The following is a 20,506-nucleotide window of genomic DNA, read 5'->3' as shown; positions in this document are numbered from 1 at the left end:
AGTTCAGATGGTACTGAAGTGAAGCTGCCTGATGGATGTCTAGCTGTTTATTTTCTATAAAGTGAAGTGAACTTCTTCCTGTCTCCTGCCTGCATTATTCCCAACCCTATTCTGAGTGACTAAGAACCCATTTCTACCTCTTACAGTATCAAACATAGCAAACTACAATCTTTTATCCAACATATTTGTGTTTAGTCCTTGACAGTGTCATCAACAAAACTGATTGAATGTTCAACCAACTCTTTTTCTCCAGAGTCTGTGCGGCTTGTGAATGGATCTGGTCTCTGCTCTGGGAGAGTGGAGGTGAAGTCCAATCAGTCCTGGGCCTCAGTGTGTGAAGCTGACTTTGACCAGCAGGATGCAGAGGTAGTCTGTGGGGAGCTTGGCTGTGGGGCTCCTGCAGCTCTACAGGGGGGGCTCTATGGAGAAGGTGAGGGTCAGACCTGGGATAAAGAGTTCCAGTGTAAAGGTAATGAGTCCCTTCTCCTGGACTGTGACACCTCAGACAGAAAAAACAACACCTGCCTACCTGGTAATGCTGTTCGACTCACCTGCTCAGGTAAGAAACAGTTTGTCACTCAATCAACATTGTTTCTCACCTGGAGTGAAGAATATGAGATACAATATAGGTGTGTTTTAGTGAGAAATAGTAAGATTACTGTCTCTCTCTTTTCTTTTCTCAGAGCCTGATGATGTGAGGCTGGTGGGAGGAGTCAGTCGCTGTGCTGGTGGAGTGGAGCGGTACGACCAGGGAGAGTGGAGGACTGTGGGAACTGACGACTGGGACGATGTAGCTTCAGTAGTGTGTAGACAGCTGGGTTGTGGCTCCACTGTTTCTGTACCACCTGGAAACACCACTAGAGGGGTTGGATTTATCTGTTCTGGGTCTGAGTCTTCACTGAGGGAGTGTTGGAGAATGGATGATCTCCGTCCTGGACTCACAGTGATCTGCTCAGGTAATAACAAAACACACTATATGGCCAAAAGTATGTGGACATTTGTGGATCCGGCTATTTCAGCCACAGCAGTTGCTGACAGGTGTTTGAAATTAAGCACACAGCCATGCAATCTCCATAGACAAACATTGCCAGTAGATTGGACTCTGAAGATCTGAGTGACTTAACGTGGCAAGTCTAGGAGCAACAACGGCTCAGCCGTGAAGTGGTAGACAACACAAGCTCACAGAACGGACCGCCGAGAGCTGAACCATGTAGAGCGTAAAAATAATCCTCTGTTGTAAAACTTCCTGGACTCACAGTGATCTGATCAGGAAATATCAACATATTATAATTATATTCAACTGATTTCCTTCATCCATACAACTTCCTCTGCACCTCTCATGATGACTGTTTAACTTGTCAGTCTGCTTTACTAAATAGATCACTCAGTCAAGTAGGAATCAAATACAACTTAAATATCCCAGAATGCTTTGTATTTGAGTGTTCTCAGTGAACGTCTCTACTCACTACCACTGTCACATGTCATGTTATTGTCACATCTAAATGAGGAAAGTAGTTGAGGAGCTACGTTTTCTTTTTCTCTCCTCTTGTTCCAGATGTCCTGCTTCAGCCTGATATCAACATATGTTGTCTCAGTGACTGTAGGCCCACTACTCATGTTGCCCTGTGAGGGAGGGTGGCTGGCACTGTTACATGCTGATGTTATTGTCATATCTATAGGAAACTAGTTGAAGAGGTTTTTATTGTTACAGATCTCCTGGTCCAGCCTGATATCTTCCTGACTGACTCAATGGGAGGGGTCTTCAGGGGCCACCAGGGGCCCGAGATGTTCAGGGGCTACAACTTCACCATCACCTGCTCCACTCAGCCACAGTACCCAGGAGGCTCCTTCCTCCTCACGTTCACCGGCTCCAACAGAACCCAGACCCAGCCAGCTGTCAATCACTCTGCTGCCTTCCTCTTCCCTGCTGCAGATGACTCCCACCAAGGGAACTACAGCTGTGTTTATGACAATTATGTTTTCTCTCATAACTTCTCCTCTGAGAGTGAGCTCCTCCCCCTCACCATCACAGGTAACTGAACAGGAACCAGACTTATAACTTTGTCATTGACAGATTTCCCACAGATCTATGTGATGATGATCAGTCCCCTCATCAAAGGTGTTTCTGTTTACAGCCTCTCCTCTGCCAGCCTTCATCATCAGACACGTTGTAGTGCTGCTGATCCTACTGACATCCATCACCACCTCCTACCTGTACTACAAGGTAAAGACATTTACTCAGATGTTACAAGTCATTTAAACTAGAGGGAGAGGGTGAGGGGGAGAGAGAGAGAATGGAGATACTAGAGAGTAAATGTCTGACTGTTGGTGCTGTGTCTCCCTAGCCCACCAGGAGGCAGAAGAGAGTGAACAGGGTGAGCAGCATGGATCTTTATGTCAATGCCATGGAGATGGTCTCTCTGAGCTCCAGAGCTGAAGCTGGACCGGGAGAGGAGAGAGCAGCCCAGGGGACGGAGTAGGAGTAGAATGAAGCTGACCCTACATGCTGATCTTAGGTCAGTTTTGTGTTTTAAATCGATGGTCAGCAGTGGATTGGTGTTTAAAGTGTGGTGACAAACCTGAAGTGGTTCTAATTTTAATAACAACTTCAGAATTAGTTTATCTTTCAAGAACCTTGGACGAAATGTAAAAGGAGTGACTGCAACCAACATTATTAATTTAGTTTGTTTTTTACCACCAGAGTAACATGGGGTTTTGGGTAACATGGGTTTTGGGTAACATGGGGTTTTGGGTAACATGGGGTTTTGGGTAACATGGGGTTTGGGGTAACATGGGGTTTTGGGTAACATGGGGTTTTGGGTAACATGGGGTTTGAGTAACATGTGGTGTTGGGTAAGATGGGGTTTCGGTTCATTTAAGAAACTAGCTCAATTAGGTCTGTTTTGCATTCCATCAGTGGAGGCTGGTGGGAGGAGCCTCAGAAACCTGGCTCATTGTAATGGCTGAAACGGAGTAGGTGGAACGGAGTCAAACACTTGATCCGTTTGATACCGTTCCATTCATTCCCTTCCAGCCAATACAATGAGCCAGTCCTCCTATAGCTCCTCCCACCAGCCTCCACCGCATTCTATACATTCATTCCCTTCCAGCCAATACAATGAGCCAGTCCTCCTATAGCTCCTCCCACCAGCCTCCACCGCATTCTATACATTCATTCCCTTCCAGCCAATACAATGAGCCAGTCCTCCTATAGCTCCTCCCACCAGCCTCCACCGCATTCTATACATTCATTCCCTTCCAGCCAATAGAATGAGCCAGTCCTCCTATAGCTCCTCCCACCAGCCTCCACCGCATTCTATACATTCATTCCCTTCCAGCCAATACAATGAGCCAGTCCTCCTATAGCTCCTCCCACCAGCCTCCACCGCATTCTATACATTCATTCCCTTCCAGCCAATACAATGAGCCAGTCCTCCTATAGCTCCTCTCACCAGCCTCCACCGCATTCTATACATTCATTCCCTTCCAGCCAATACAATGAGCCAGTCCTCCTATAGCTCCTCCCACCAGCCTCCACCGCATTCTATACATTCATTCCCTTCCAGCCAATACAATGAGCCAGTCCTCCTATAGCTCCTCCCACCAGCCTCCACCGCATTCTATACATTCATTCCCTTCTAGCCAATACAATGAGCCAGTCCTCCTATAGCTCCTCCCACCAGCCTCCACCGCATTCTATACATTCATTCCCTTCTAGCCAATACAATGAGCCAGTCCTCCTATAGCTCCTCCCACCAGCCTCCACCGCATTCTATACATTCATTCCCTTCCAGCCAATACAATGAGCCAGTCCTCCTATAGCTCCTCCCACCAGCCTCCACCGCATTCTATACATTCATTCCCTTCCAGCCAATACAATGAGCCAGTCTTCCTATAGCTCCTCCCACCAGCCTCCACCGCATTCTATACATTCATTCCCTTCTAGCCAATACAATGAGCCAGTCCTCCTATAGCTCCTCTCACCAGCCTCCACCGCATTCTATACATTCATTCCCTTCCAGCCAATACAATGAGCCAGTCCTCCTATAGCTCCTCCCACCAGCCTCCACCGCATTCTATACATTCATTCCCTTCCAGCCAATACAATGAGCCAGTCCTCCTATAGCTCCTCCCACCAGCCTCCACCGCATTCTATACATTCATTCCCTTCTAGCCAATACAATGAGCCAGTCCTCCTATAGCTCCTCCCACCAGCCTCCACCACATTCTATACATTCATTCCCTTCCAGCCAATACAATGAGCCAGTCCTCCTATAGCTCCTCCCACCAGCCTCCACCGCATTCTATACATTCATTCCCTTCCAGCCAATACAATGAGCCAGTCCTCCTATAGCTCCTCCCACCAGCCTCCACCGCATTCTATACATTCATTCCCTTCCAGCCAATACAATGAGCCAGTCCTCCTATAGCTCCTCCCACCAGTCTCCACCGCATTCTATACATTCATTCCCTTCCAGCCAATACAATGAGCCAGTCCTCCTATAGCTCCTCCCACCAGCCTCCACCGCATTCATTCCCTTCCAGCCAATACAATGAGCCAGTCCTCCTATAGCTCCTCCCACCAGCCTCCACCGCATTCTATACATTCATTCCCTTCCAGCCAATACAATGAGCCAGTCCTCCTATAGCTCCTCCCACCAGCCTCCACCGCATTCTATACATTCATTCCCTTCCAGCCAATACAATGAGCCAGTCCTCCTATAGCTCCTCCCACCAGCCTCCACCGCATTCTATACATTCATTTCCCACCAGCCTCCACCGCATTCTATACATTCATTCCCTTCCAGCCAATACAATGAGCCAGTCCTCCTATAGCTCCTCCCACCAGCCTCCACCGCATTCTATACATTCATTTCCCACCAGCCTCCACCGCATTCTATACATTCATTCCCTTCCAGCCAATACAATGAGCCAGTCCTCCTATAGCTCCTCCCACCAGCCTCCACCGCATTCTATACATTCATTCCCTTCCAGCCAATACAGTGAGCCAGTCCTCCTATAGCTCCTCCCACCAGCCTCCACCGCATTCTATACATTCATTCCCTTCCAGCCAATACAATGAGCCAGTCCTCCTATAGCTCCTCCCACCAGCCTCCACCGCATTCTATACATTCATTCCCTTCCAGCCAATACAATGAGCCAGTCCTCCTATAGCTCCTCCCACCAGCCTCCACCGCATTCTATACATTAATTCCCTTCTAGCCAATACAATGAGCCAGTCCTCCTATAGCTCCTCCCACCAGCCTCCACCGCATTCTATACATTCATTCCCTTCCAGCCAATACAATGAGCCAGTCCTCCTATAGCTCCTCCCACCAGCCTCCACCACATTCTATACATTCATTCCCTTCCAGCCAATACAATGAGCCAGTCCTCCTATAGCTCCTCCCACCAGCCTCCACCGCATTCATTCCCTTCCAGCCAATACAATGAGCCAGTCCTCCTATAGCTCCTCCCACCAGCCTCCACCGCATTCTATACATTAATTCCCTTCCAGCCAATACAATGAGCCAGTCCTCCTATAGCTCCTCCCACCAGCCTCCACCGCATTCTATACATTAATTCCCTTCCAGCCAATACAATGAGCCAGTCCTCCTATAGCTCCTCCCACCAGCCTCCACCGCATTCTATACATTCATTCCCTTCCAGCCAATACAATGAGCCAGTCCTCCTATAGCTCCTCCCACCAGTCTCCACCGCATTCTATACATTCATTCCCTTCCAGCCAATACAATGAGCCAGTCCTCCTATAGCTCCTCCCACCAGTCTCCACCGCATTCTATACATTCATTCCCTTCCAGCCAATACAATGAGCCAGTCCTCCTATAGCTCCTCCCACCAGCCTCCACCGCATTCTATACATTCATTCCCTTCCAGCCAATACAATGAGCCAGTCCTCCTATAGCTCCTCCCACCAGCCTCCACCGCATTCTATACATTCATTCCCTTCCAGCCAATACAATGAGCCAGTCCTCCTATAGCTCCTCCCACCAGTCTCCACCGCATTCTATACATTCATTCCCTTCCAGCCAATACAATGAGCCAGTCCTCCTATAGCTCCTCCCACCAGTCTCCACCGCATTCTATACATTCATTCCCTTCCAGCCAATACAATGAGCCAGTCCTCCTATAGCTCCTCCCACCAGCCTCCACCGCATTCTATACATTCATTCCCTTCCAGCCAATACAATGAGCCAGTCCTCCTATAGCTCCTCCCACCAGCCTCCACCGCATTCTATACATTCATTCCCTTCCAGCCAATACAATGAGCCAGTCCTCCTATAGCTCCTCCCACCAGTCTCCACCGCATTCTATACATTCATTCCCTTCCAGCCAATACAATGAGCCAGTCCTCCTATAGCTCCTCCCACCAGCCTCCACCGCATTCTATACATTCATTCCCTTCCAGCCAATACAATGAGCCAGTCCTCCTATAGCTCCTCCCACCAGTCTCCACCGCATTCTATACATTCATTCCCTTCCAGCCAATACAATGAGCCAGTCCTCCTATAGCTCCTCCCACCAGCCTCCACCGCATTCTATACATTCATTCCCTTCCAGCCAATACAATGAGCCAGTCCTCCTATAGCTCCTCCCACCAGCCTCCACCGCATTCTATACATTCATTCCCTTCCAGCCAATACAATGAGCCAGTCCTCTCTCTTTATGTTGAAGTGTCTCCATTATTAGTCCATGTATTATAATCATCTGTTCTTTCTTTGTAGTTTCAAACACTTTACTAAAAGGGGACATTTTTCACAAGTCAACTTGGTTAATTGTTGTAGTTTGTTTTCTTTTAGATGTATAAATGTCTCATGATGTTGATATTGATTTACGATGCAGATTATTGTTATGTTGTGCCTTCAGAAAATATTCACACTCCTTTACTTATAAAATGGGATAACAAAAAAAAATGTCATTTTTTTGTCAATGTGTCACGCCCTGGTCTAAGTATTTTGTGTTTTTCTTCATGTATTGGGTCAGGCCAGGGTGTGGCATGGAGTTTTTGTATTGTGGTGTGTTTTGTCTTGGGGTTTTGGTGTGTATGTATTGGGATTGTAGCTAGTGGGGTTATCTAGCAAGGTCTATGGCTGTCTGAAGTGGTTCTCAATCAGAGGCAGGTGTTTATCGTTGTCTCTGATTGGGAACCATATTTAGGCAGCCATATTCTTTGAGTTTGTTGTGGGTGATTGTCCTTAGTGTCGTTGTTCCTATCTCTTTGTTTATTTACACTAGTATCGGCTGTTTCGGTTTTCGTTACGTTCTTTGTTTTGTAGTGTTTGTGTTTATTCGTGTTGTACGTTGTTCATTAAACATGGATCGCAATCTACACGCTGCATTTTGGTCCGACTCTCCTTCACACCTAGAAAACCGTAACATTTGTAGTGTTCGTGTTTATCTTTTTTTATTAAACATGAATCAATATAACACTGCTGCGTTTTGGTCCTTCACCAGAAAACCGTTACACATATTTTGAAAATCTGAGATGACAGGGTGATTAACAAAAGGCTAAGCTGTGTTCCAATATATTTCACTTGTGATTTCATGAATAGGAAGATTTTCTAGGAAGATTTATGTCCGTTGCGTTATGCTAATTAGTGTCAGTTGATGACAACGGTCCCGGACCTGGGATGGGTAGTACCAACAAGTTAACCAAACCAGTATGTGAAAGGTTTTATGCCCAACAGGAGAACTACAGAAGGAGGTGGCACACCAGATTCAACCAGGAGACTGGGTCTGGGTCCAATCACTAAAGAGAAAAAACTGGAAGCAGCCACGATGGGAGGGGCCATACCAAGTACTCCTGGTGACTGCCTTCGCGGTGAGGATAGCTGAAAGAGCAACCTGGGTGCACATCACACGTTGTAAGAGGGTAGGACACACTGACACTGGCCAACAATCATAGGGGTAGGAGCAGAACCGTAATCAACAGGATACGGGGGTTACACTGCTACTGAAGACTTCCCTTATACTCAACCTTTCCCCGCTGTGAGCGTTCATAGAAGTGAAAGTATGTCTTGACCTCTTGCTGATGATGTGTTCTCTGGGAGAGGGTGGAGTTTCACAGGTGGGCTGGCCATCCTGAGCTGTCTGGTTGTGGGAGCCATATTCCTGATACACCATGAACCCCCCGAGGAGGCCAAAAAGGGTAACTGGACTCATATGGTAGACGAGGGAAATTCGATTTTACCAAAGCATTTTTAAAAGGTCACTGAAACTGAATAGTAAGGAAGTGAGAGTGGAGTTGGGGAAGGATATCTCAGTTGAGTTCTATGTAGACCAATTGGGGTCCTTCACTCCTTGGCAGTCTAGAACACTGGGTCACTGGGGAAAGTATTTGTGTAAATCACAGTGTAATTCATGGAATCAAGTCATAGCTCACACTGAGAAGGGTGGCTATGCAAACCAACACACTCAATATGGGAACAGATGGAGTTTAGTAAAGGTGGGAGTTTTGGGCTGTTTCCCAGAGCAGGGGTGGTATTGTTTAAAGGTACGAATTACCATTAAAACTGTAAAGATTCCAGGATTTTGGATTATGGTATATTGGTTTTGATCAGTCTTTAACAGATACTATGGTACCATTCCAGGTCACAGAGGTAAAAGCTGGGAAGGATACTATGGGGGATGAAGAATACAGACTTCCCGGCATAGGAGAAGGCTCTGTCTTTTTATTGGGAGGAGCCTATGTTTGATGGGACCATTTTTTATGTTTAGGTTTCCTTGATTTGATATTAAGACTGTTTCTTTAATGAGGATTATAACGAAAATCCTGATAAGAAGAGTTATGATTCTGATGTAGGCTCAGAGCAGTCAATGTAAATACCTATATTGATATTAGGTTGATTTTGAATAAAAATAGATGTGTAATCCTTCCTATTTAATCAAAGTGTGGAGGGTTATCTAATAAAAATAGATGTGTGCTGGTGAGTATAATATTTAGTCAAAAGTATGGATTGTTATGGGATTTTTATCAATAATGACTAAATGAGGTATACTGCACTATAACTGGCAAGAATTCTACCCTGTCTTTCTTGTAGTATTAAATCATGTTTGTCCATTAGGAAGGGGTTATATGGCATGGACATAGGAAGAAAGGAATGTACGTGGAGATAAGAGAGGACGTGGAGGGCTCCTCCAGGGTTATATGGCATGGACCTAGGAAGAAAGGAATGTACGTGGAGATAAGAGAGGACGTGGAGGGCTCCTCCAGGGTTATATGGCATGGACCTAGGAAGAAAGGAATGTACGTGGAGATAAGAGAGGACGTGGAGGGCTCCTCCAGGGTTACATGGCATGGACCTAGGAAGAAAGGAATGTACGTGGAGATAAGAGAGGACGTGGAGGGCTCCTCCAGGGTTATATGGCATGGACCTAGGAAGAAAGGAATGTACGTGGAGATAAGAGAGGACGTGGAGGGCTCCTCCAGGGTTATATGGCATGGACCTAGGAAGAAAGGAATGTACGTGGAGATAAGAGAGGACGTGGAGGGCTCCTCCAGGGTTACATGGCATGGACCTAGGAAGAAAGGAATGTACGTGGAGATAAGAGAGGACTTGGAGGGCTCCTCCAGGGTTACATGGCATGGACCTAGGAAGAAAGGAATGTACGTGGAGATAAGAGAGGACGTGGAGGGCTCCTCCAGGGTTATATGGCATGGACCTAGGAAGAAAGGAATGTACGTGGAGATAAGAGAGGACGTGGAGGGCTCCTCCAGGGTTATATGGCATGGACCTAGGAAGAAAGGAATGTACGTGGAGATAAGAGAGGACGTGGAGGGCTCCTCCAGGGTTATATGGCATGGACCTAGGAAGAAAGGAATGTACGTGGAGATAAGAGAGGACGTGGAGGGCTCCTCCAGGGTTATATGGCATGGACCTAGGAAGAAAGGAATGTACGTGGAGATAAGAGAGGACGTGGAGGGCTCCTCCAGGGTTACATGGCATGGACCTAGGAAGAAAGGAATGTACGTGGAGATAAGAGAGGACGTGGAGGGCTCCTCCAGGGTTATATGGCATGGACCTAGGAAGAAAGGAATGTACGTGGAGATAAGAGAGGACGTGGAGGGCTCCTCCAGGGTTACATGGCATGGACCTAGGAAGAAAGGAATGTACGTGGAGATAAGAGAGGACGTGGAGGGCTCCTCCAGAGTTACATGGCATGGACCTAGGAAGAAAGGAATGTACGTGGAGATAAGAGAGGACGTGGAGGGCTCCTCCAGGGTTACATGGCATGGACCTAGGAAGAAAGGAATGTACGTGGAGATAAGAGAGGACGTGGAGGGCTCCTCCAGGGTTACATGGCATGGACCTAGGAAGAAAGGAATGTACGTGGAGATAAGAGAGGACGTGGAGGGCTCCTCCAGGGTTACATGGCATGGACCTAGGAAGAAAGGAATGTACGTGGAGATAAGAGAGGACGTGGAGGGCTCCTCCAGGGTTACATGGCATGGACCTAGGAAGAAAGGAATGTACGTGGAGATAAGAGAGGATGTGGAGGGCTCCTCCAGGGTTACATGGCATGGACCTAGGAAGAAAGGAATGTACGTGGAGATAACAGAGGACGTGGAGGGCTCCTCCAGGGTTATATGGCATGGACCTAGGAAGAAAGGAATGTACGTGGAGATAAGAGAGGACGTGGAGGGCTCCTCCAGGGTTATATGGCATGGACCTAGGAAGAAAGGAATGTACGTGGAGATAACAGAGGACGTGGAGGGCTCCTCCAGGGTTATATGGCATGGACCTAGGAAGAAAGGAATGTACGTGGAGATAAGAGAGGACGTGGAGGGCTCCTCCAGGGTTATATGGCATGGACCTAGGAAGAAAGGAATGTACGTGGAGATAAGAGAGGACGTGGAGGGCTCCTCCAGGGTTACATGGCATGGACCTAGGAAGAAAGGAATGTACGTGGAGATAAGAGAGGACGTGGAGGGCTCCTCCAGAGTTAAGGTCAGTTTAGGGGTTATAAACTGTGGTTAGACTCATGTGAAAATCCATGTTTGTGTGTATGTCTGTGCGTAGTTTAGGATGATATAAGAAGGACTGTAATTGTGAAAACTTGAGAGCTCTCGCAAATAAATTGGGACCTGATCAATTGTGAGCTGGGAATTCTGTCTGTTTTATTTAAGACCAGAACTTTACAAACTCTGGGTATCAGAACGACAAATATAATTGGAATTTATGAAAACTGATTCAATAATTACTTGACATTCACCTGCAGCCATTCCCCAGTACACTCTCTCTCCCCCTCCCTTTCTGTTTGTGTGATTGTGTGGTTGGAGACAGGTGTGCTGGAGTCAGAGCAGATCCCTACCAGCTGCAAGCCGTTCCATAATCAAGACCTCTACAAATACCCATTCCTGCCACCACTCTGCCAGATCGTAATCTCTGCTCAGTCAGTCATTATCCTTTAGCCTTTAGTTACTACTCAAGATCCTGTTTCCCTGCCTTACACCATTTTATCCTCTCATTCCTGCCACCACTCTGCCAGATCGTAATCTCTGCTCAGTCAGTCATTATCCTAGCCTTTAGTTACTACTCAAGATCCTGTTTCCATGCCTTACACCATTTAATCCTCTCATTACAGTTACCTCTCTGTCTCTGGCTCCTGTTCAACAGCTCACCACCACACCACCTTGCTGTGGATTTCCCTCCAGACCTGCTTACCCTGTTCAACTCAGCCAACTCCAACCTCACTCTCCACTTCCGGGTTTTCCTGCTACTCATCCAAGTTACCCCGGTTCAGCACTCCGTATCTTTGTTTACAGTAAACATTTGGTTCATTATCCCTGCTTCCTCATCTGAGTCCGCTCTTGGGTTCCGCCCCTCGTGACACGGGGCTCCGTGCCCCGTAGCCCAACTCTCTCCCCGACCCCCACCAGTCTATTACATAACTCAAATCCCTGTCTCTCACCACCACCAGTCTTGTCAACAACTCAACTCTCTCCCTGACCCCCACCAGTCTAGTACACAACTTAACTCTCTCTCCAACACAATTTCATCCCTACTTTGTATTACATATTTATCCCAAGGGAAAGGATTGGAAACACCTAAACATACATTAACACAGAAACAGCACAATTCATCTCATATGACCTAGTAGTCCTGTAGAGCTGTTTAACATCCACACAATATACACTACATTACATCCTCCATATAATTCATCTCATATGACCTAGTAGTCCTGTAGAGCTGTTTAACATCCACACAATATACACTACATTACATCCTCCATATAATTCATCTCATATGACCTAGTCGTCCTGTAGAGCTGTTTAACATCCACACAGTATAGCTGGTTCTCCCTGTTCTGTCCCTATGTGTCCACTGCCCTGCAGAGCCCCAACCCAACACATCCCACTCAGCTTTAGGATCTTAGTGAAATATTCATTATTGGTTACAGGTGTGTTAGGTCAAGGCCAGAGTGACAACACACAGGACAGCAGACCCCCAGGGCAGGACTGAACAACCCAGCAGCTATTGAAAACAGGAAGTGGGCATCTTTTCAATACAGACTCCTTTTGTTGTACTGTTTTCAATATAAGACATCCAGACCTTATTCAAGTTGTCCAGTAAACCCTTATAAGAGGTGAACTGAAGCAGTAGAAAGTTAGAGGTGATATTATAGGACACACTATGTGTAACGTTGCTGCTCTGTTAGCAGTTTCCTGTGGAGTTTTTCTAATGTCAGTGTTTCCTGTATGTAGGTGTGTTTAACTGATCTTATCTGCTTAAGTTTGTCACATCATATAAGTAAGGAAGTAATGAGAGAAGTCATATAGTCTAGCAGTATTTTCCACTCTTCAGTCCTCTCTTTATGACAGCAGACTGTGGAGCCCCAGTTAGAGACAGATATGATACCTGCAGTGATACTGATGACCCTGTTGTGGAGCACAGGTAGGATTTTGTTACACTGATATACACTTGTGACAGTTACTGAGATATGATTTGATATTGTAAGATATATTTTGTAAAATAACATACAACTGGAAGCAGACAGTAAAAATGTGTCTCAAAGCAGGACAATGATGTGATCACCTGTAAATGTACTTTACTGTAGTCTAACTGTCCATCTGGGGACAGGCACTAATGCCAGTTAAGTTGTGATGGCGTCATGCATCTGACTGTTGTATATTCAGTGTGTCAATGATTGATTGTATCTGTCTCTATGTAAATGAATGAGAGTATATATTATGTATTATATATTATATTGGTGTTATGTTAGAGTAGGAGAAGGGAGGGGTGTAGATGATAGAGGTCTATGAGCTGAGTCGAGATCAACGGGTCCAATACTCTGTCACGAAGAGAGAGAGAATGAGAGAGAGAGCGTGTGTGCAAGAGAAATGAGCAGAGCGAGAGGGAGGAGAGAGGAAGGGTGGGGAGAGCAGAGGATGGGAGGGAACAGAGGAGGGACGGGGAGAAAGGAGGGTAGGGGAGGGAGGAGGGTAATGGAGAGAAAAGGAGAGGGAGATTTGTGGAGGAAAGAGAAGCGGAGGGTAGAGAGATTTGTGGAGGAAAGAGAAGCGGAGGGTAGAGAGAAGGGGAGGGAAGAGAGAGAAATGTGGAGGAGAGAGAAAGACAGAAATGTAGAGGAGAGAGAAAGACAGAGAAGGGGAGGGGAGAGAGAAGGGGAGGAGAGAGAAGGGGAGGGAAGAGAGAGAAATGTGGAGGAGAGAGAAAGAGAGAGAAGGGGAGGGAAGAGAAGATGGGGGGAGATAGAAGGGGAGGGGAGAGAGATAAATGTAGAGGAGAGAGAAAGACAGAGAAGGGGAGGGGAGAGAGAAGGGGAGGAGAGAGAAGGGGAGGGAAGAGATGGGGGAGGGGAGAGAGATAAATGTAGAGGAGAGAGAAAGACAGAGAAGGGGAGGGGAGAGAGAAGGGGAGGAGAGAGAAGGGGAGGGAAGAGAGAGAAATGTGGAGGAGAGAGAAAGAGAGAGAAGGGGAGGGAAGAGAAGATGGGGGGAGATAGAAGGGGAGGGGAGAGAGATAAATGTAGAGGAGAGAGAAAGACAGAGAAGGGGAGGGGAGAGAAGGGGAGGGGAGAGAGATAGTAAAGGAAGAGCTCCACTAGGGCCCTCTCAGCTAGCTGGCTCCACTAGGGCCCTCTCAGCTAGCTGGCTCCACTAGGGCCCTCTCAGCTAGCTGGCTCCACTAGGGCCCTCTCAGCTAGCTAGCTCCACTAGGGCCCTCTCAGCCACCTGGCTCCACTAGGGCCCTCTCAGCTAGCTAGCTCCACTAGGGCCCTCTCAGCCACCTGGCTCCACTAGGGCCCTCTCAGCTAGCTAGCTCCACTAGGGCCCTCTCAGCCACCTGGCTCCACTAGGGCCCTCTCAGCCAGCCTGCTCCACTAGGGCCCTCTCAGCCAGCCTGCTCCACTAGGGCCCTCTCAGCCAGCCTGCTCCACTAAGGCCCTCTCAGCCATCTGGTTACACTAGGGCCCTCTCAGCCATCTGGTTACACTAGGGCCCTCTCAGCCAGCTGGCTCCACTAGGGCCCTCTCAGCCAAGCTTGCTCCTCTAGGGCCCTCTCAGCCAGCTGGCTCCACTAGGGCCCTCTCAGCCACCTGGCTCCACTAGGGCCCTCTCAGCCACCTGGCTCCACTAGGGCCCTCTCAGCCACCTGGCTCCACTAGGGCCCTCTCAGCCACCTGGTTACACTAGGGCCCTCTCAGCCACCTGGCTCCACTAGGTCCCTCTCAGCCACCAGGCTCCACTAGGGCCCTCTCAGCCAGCCAGCTCCACTAGGGCCCTCTCAGCCAGCCAGCTCCACTAGGGCCCTCTCAGCCACCAGGCTCCACTAGGGCCCTCTCAGCCAGCCAGCTCCACTAGGGCCCTCTCAGCCACCTAGCTACACTAGGGCCCTCTCAGCCAGCCAGCTCCACTAGGGCCCTCTCAGCCACCTGGCTCCACTAGGGCCCTCTCAGCCACCTGGCTCCACTAGGGCCCTCTCAGCCAGCCTGCTCCACTAGGGCCCTCTCAGCCACCTGGCTCCACTAGGGCCCTCTCAGCCAGCCTGCTCCACTAGGGCCCTCTCAGCCAGCCAGCTCCACTAGGGCCCTCTCAGCCACCAGGCTCCACTAGGGCCCTCTCAGCCACCTGGCTCCACTAGGGCCCTCTCAGCCACCAGGCTCCACTAGGGCCCTCTCAGCCAGCCGGCTCCACTAGGGCCCTCTCAGCCAGCCAGCTCCACTAGGGCCCTCTCAGCCACCTGGCTCCACTAGGGCCCTCTCAGCCAGCCTGCTCCACTAGGGCCCTCTCAGCCACCTAGCTCCACTAGGGCCCTCTCAGCCAGCCAGCTCCACTAGGGCCCTCTCAGCCACCTGGCTCCACTAGGGCCCTCTCAGCCACCTGGCTCCACTAGGGCCCTCTCAGCCAGCCTGCTCCACTAGGGCCCTCTCAGCCAAGCTAGCTCCACTAGGGCCCTCTCAGCCAGCCTGCTCCACTAGGGCCCACTCAGCCAGCCTGCTCCACTAGGGCCCTCTCAGCCAAGCTAGCTCCACTAGGGCCCTCTCAGCCAGCCTGCTCCACTAGGGCCCTCTCAGCCAAGCTAGCTCCACTAGGGCCCTCTCAGCCAGCCTGCTCCACTAGGGCCCTCTCAGCCAAGCTGGCTCCTCTAGTGCCCTCTCAGCTAAGCTGGCTCCTCTAGGGCCCTCACAGCCAGCCTGCACCACTAGGGCCCTCTCAGCCAGCCTGCTCCACTAGGGCCCTCTCAGCCAGCTGGCTCCACTTGGGCCCTCTCAGTCACCTGGCTCCACTAGGGCTCTCACAGCCAGCCTGCACCACTAGGGCCCTCACAGCCAGCCTGCACCGCTAGGGCCCTCTCATCCATCTGGTTACACTAGGGCCCTCTCAGCCATCTGGTTACACTAGGGCCCTCTCAGCCATCTGGTTACACTAGGGCCCACTCAGCCAGCTGGCTCCACTAGGAAGGCGAAGGCGAGAGGGGGAGAAGATGAGGGGGAGAAGAGGAAGAGAAGATGGGAGAAGAGAAGAGATGGGGATAAGAGGAGAGGGGAGAGAAGGGGAGAGGAAGAGTAGAGAGAGGAGGTACTGTTTGTCTCTTCTGTTATCAAGTGGGCATTTCCACTACATTTAGTTAAAAGTCATTTCAGTGAAGGGAACAAGTGGACACTTTAGGAGAAAGGAGAGATAATTGGGACAATGATTCCATCTGGTCTCCAGTCCTGCGTCTGTGACACCAGATTACCACCTAGTGGCCGTAAGAGGAACTGTCCTGTCAGTGTGTTTTTACTGCTGGCTCAAAACAACACATGACCTGCAAACAGGATATGATTCATGTGTGAGTACTAAAAGCATATGAATATAGTATATTATAGTATATTTATTATATATGTGGGTCTGATAAGTTAACACTCTTAATGTTTGCTGTTTTATCCCTCAGAAGAACATTGGACACTATGTAACCAAACACATGTGAAACCTCATGATAAGACTGTCTTCCCATCACATCATGGAAGGTCATGTTGATGTTCATTTAACCTCTGTCTCTCTCTTCCTCTGACTCCTCCCTTTCTCCTTTGCTTCTCTCTGTCTCTCTCTTTCTCCTCTGTCTCTCTCTTTCTCCTCAGATCTCCAGGCTCAAAGTGTCAGTCCACCAGGTAGGTAGAGTATAAATCTACAGTGATTTTGGCAGTTCAATATTAGTCAACTTTATTATCCCACATGGAGAAATTCATGTGTCCATACAAACCATTCTAAACCCCAATAACAAGTAGTGTTTTATGGAACTACTAATACTTGTCAACCACAATGCATCACTGCTGTTAGAATAACAGAATCACTGTCATCATCTGTCCTCACCACTGTGTTTTCCTCTCTGCTGTTTACAGCTGAACTCTCAGTCAGACTGGTGAATGGGACCACTTCCTGTTCTGGGACAGTGGAAGTCTTCTACAGAGGAGAGTGGTCACATCTATGTTTTAGTTGGTGGTGGAGAATAATGATAGAGACTAATGTTGTGTGTAGAGAGCTGAACTGTGGGAATCCTGTAGCTGATTCTAGAGGAGGTCTAGTTGAATATGGAAGAAGAGGAGTCACACTATATAGTAGATGTAGTGGAACTGAGTCTTCTATTAGACAGTGTGACAACAGAAGAGGACCTGGTGTCTGTGATGGTAAATATTATCATCATGTGACCTGTTCAGGTAAGAGACTGGTCATATTGAGAGATTTATTTATACATTATACAATATTACCATGTATCATGTTTTATGTGTTTTTATTTCATTTAAATAGAGGGAGAGATGTCAGATGTATTTAAACATTATATTTGTGTTTGTCATATTGGTTTATGGGAGATGTTCATGGTCAGATCATTGTAGTTCAGATGGTACTGAAGTGAAGCTGCCTGATGGATGTCCAGCTGTTTATTTTCTATAAAGTGAAGTGAACTTATTCCTGTCTCCTGCCTGCATTATTCCCAACCCGATCCTGAGTGACTAAGAACCCATTTCTACCTCTTACAGTATCAAACATAGCAAACTACAATCTTTTATCCAACATATTTGTGTTTAGTCCTTGACAGTGTCATCAACAAAACTGATTGAATGTTCAACCAACTCTTTTTCTCCAGAGTCTGTGCGGCTTGTGGATGGAGCTGGTCTCTGCTCTGGGAGAGTGGAGGTTAAGTCCAATCAGTCCTGGGCCTCAGTGTGTGAAGCTGACTTTGACCAGCAGGATGCAGAGGTAGTCTGTAGGGATGTTGGCTGTGGGGCTCCTGCAGCTCTACAGGGGGGGCTCTATGGAGAAGGTGAGGGTCAGACCTGGGATAAAGAGTTCCAGTGTAAAGGCAAAGAGTCCCTTCTCCTGGACTGTGACACCTCAGACAGAGAGAACAACACCTGCCTACCTGGTAATGCTGTTGGACTCACCTGCTCAGGTAAGAAACAGTTTGTCACTCAATCAACATTGTTTGTCATCTGGAGTGAAGAATATGAGAGACAATATAGGTGTGTTTTAGTGAGAAAATAGTAAGATTACTGTCTCTCTCTTTTCTTTTTCAGAGCCTGATGATGTGAGGCTGGTGGGAGGAGGCAGTCGCTGTGCTGGTGGAGTGGAGCGGTACGACCAGGGAGAGTGGAGGACTGTGGGAGCGGAGGACAGGGACCAGGAGAATGTAGCTGCAGTAGTGTGTAGACAGCTGGGTTGTGGCTCCACTGTTTCAGTACCACCTGGAAACACCACTGGAGGGATTAGAGTTTCCTGTTATGGGTCTGAGTCTTCACTGAGGGAGTGTTTGACAAGTTATGATCTCCGTCCTGGACTCACAGTGATCTGCTCAGGTAATAACAAAACACACTATATGGCCAGAAGTATGTGGACATTTGTGGATCCGGCTATTTCAGCCACAGCAGTTGCTGACAGGTGTTTGAAATTGAGTTAGAAAAAATTCCATAGACAAACATTGCCAGTAGATTGGACTTACTGAAGATCTCAGTGACTTAACGTGGCAAGTCTAGGAGCAACAACGGCTCAGCCGTGAAGTGGTAGACAACACAAGCTCACAGAACGGACCGCCGAGAGCTGAACTACGTAGAGCGTAAAAATAATCCTCTGTAGTAAAACTCACTGCTGAGTTCCACATACTTTAGTCCATGTATTATATCTCCTTCCTGGACTCACAGTGATCTGCTCAGGAAATATCAACATATTATAATTATATTCAACTGATTTCCTTCATTCATACAACTTCCTCTGCACCTCTCATGATGACTGTTTAGCTTGTCAGTCTGCTTTACTAAATAGATCACTCAGTCAAGTAGGAATCAAATACAACATAAATATCCCAGAATGCTTTGTATGTGAGTGTTACCTCAGTGAACGTCTCTACTCACTACCACTGTCACATGTCATGTTATTGTCACATCTAAATGAGGAAAGTAGTTGAGGAGCTACGTTTTCTTTTTCTCTCCTCTTGTTCCAGATGTCCTGCTTCAGCCTGATATCAACATATGTTGTCTCAGTGACTGTAGGCCCACTACTCATGTTGCCCTGTGAGGGAGGGTGGCTGGCACTGTTACATGCTGATGTTATTGTCATATCTATAGGAAACTAGTTGAAGAGGTTTTTCTTGTTCTCTTTTATTGTTACAGATCTCCTGGTCCAGCCTGATATCTTCCTGACTGACCCAATGGGAGGGGTCTTCAGGGGCCACCAGGGGCCCGAGATGTTCAGGGGCTACAACTTCACCATCACCTGCTCCACTCAGCCACAGTACCCAGGAGGCTCCTTACTCCTCACGTTCACCGGCTCCAACAGAACCCAGACCCAGCCAGCTGTCAATCACTCTGCTGCCTTCCTCTTCCCTGCTGCAGATGACTCCCACCAAGGGAACTACAGCTGTGTTTATGACAATTATGTTTTCTCTCATAACTTCTCCTCTGAGAGTGAGCTCCTCTCCCTCGCCATCACAGGTAACTGAACATGAACCAGACTTATAACTTTGTCATTGACAGATTTCCCACAGATCTATGTGATGATGATCAGTCCCCTCATCAAAGGTGTTTCTGTTTACAGCCTCTCCTCTGCCAGCCTTCATCATCAGACACGTTGTAGTGCTGCTGATCCTACTGACAACAATCACCACCTCCTACCTGTACTACAAGGTAAAGACATTTACTCAGATGTTACAAGTCATTTAAACTAGAGGGAGAGGGTGAGGGAGAGAGAATGGAGATACTAGAGAGTAAATGTCTGACTGTTGGTGCTGTGTCTCCCTAGCCCACCAGGAGGCAGAAGAGAGTGAACAGGGTGAGCAGCATGGATCTTTATGTCAATGCCATGGAGATGGTCTCTCTGAGCTCCAGATCTGAAGCTGGACCGGGAGAGGAAAGAGCAGCCCAGGGGACGGAGTAGGAGTAGAATGAAGCTGACCCTACATGCTGATCGTAGGTCAGTTTTGTGTTTTAAATCGATGGTCAGCAGTGGATTGGTGTTTAAATTTGTGGTGACAAACCTGAAGTGGTTCTAATTTTAATAACAACTTCAGAATTAGTTTCTTTCAAGAACCTTGGACGAAATTTAAAAGGAGTGACTGCAACCAACATTATTCATTTAGTTTGTTTTTTACCACCAGAGTAACATGGGGTTTTGGGTAACATGGGGTTTTGGGGAACATGGGGTTTTGGGTAACATGGGGGTTTGAGTAACATGGGGTTTGGGTAACATGGTGTTTTGGGTAACATGGTGTTTTGGGTAACATGGGGTTCTGGTAACATGGGGTTTGAGTAACATGGGGTGTTGGGTAAGATGGGGTTTTGGGTAACATGGTGTTTTGGTTAACATGGGGTGTCGGGTAACATGGTGTTTTGGGTAACGTGGTGTTTTGGGTAACATGGTGTTTTGGATAACATGGGGTGTTGGGTAAGATGGGGTTTCGGTTCATTTAAGAAACTAGCTCAATTAGGTCTGTTTTGCATTCCATCAGCGGAGGCTGGTGGGAGGAGCCTCAGAAACCTGGCTCATTGT

General features: G+C 47.9%; 1 protein-coding gene across 1 annotated transcript; it reads left to right on the top strand.

The window, feature by feature from the left end:
- Positions 1-683: 683 nt before the first annotated feature.
- LOC109877147 (uncharacterized) lies at positions 684-19,385 on the top strand (the record flags this gene model as incomplete). The annotated part of the gene is made up of 3 exons (XM_031814793.1): positions 684-956; positions 1,712-2,032; positions 19,132-19,385. Coding segments are annotated over exons 1-3 (615 nt in total), but the record flags the coding sequence as incomplete, so codon positions are not given.
- Between the last annotated feature and the right edge of the window lie 1,121 nt (positions 19,386-20,506).

Source organism: Oncorhynchus kisutch, unplaced genomic scaffold (genome assembly GCF_002021735.2).
Source record: "Oncorhynchus kisutch isolate 150728-3 unplaced genomic scaffold, Okis_V2 Okis07a-Okis12b_hom, whole genome shotgun sequence".
Lineage (NCBI taxonomy): Eukaryota > Metazoa > Chordata > Actinopteri > Salmoniformes > Salmonidae > Oncorhynchus > Oncorhynchus kisutch.
The sequence above is the reverse complement of the archived record's forward strand: the minus strand, read 5'-3'. Positions and strand labels throughout refer to the sequence as shown.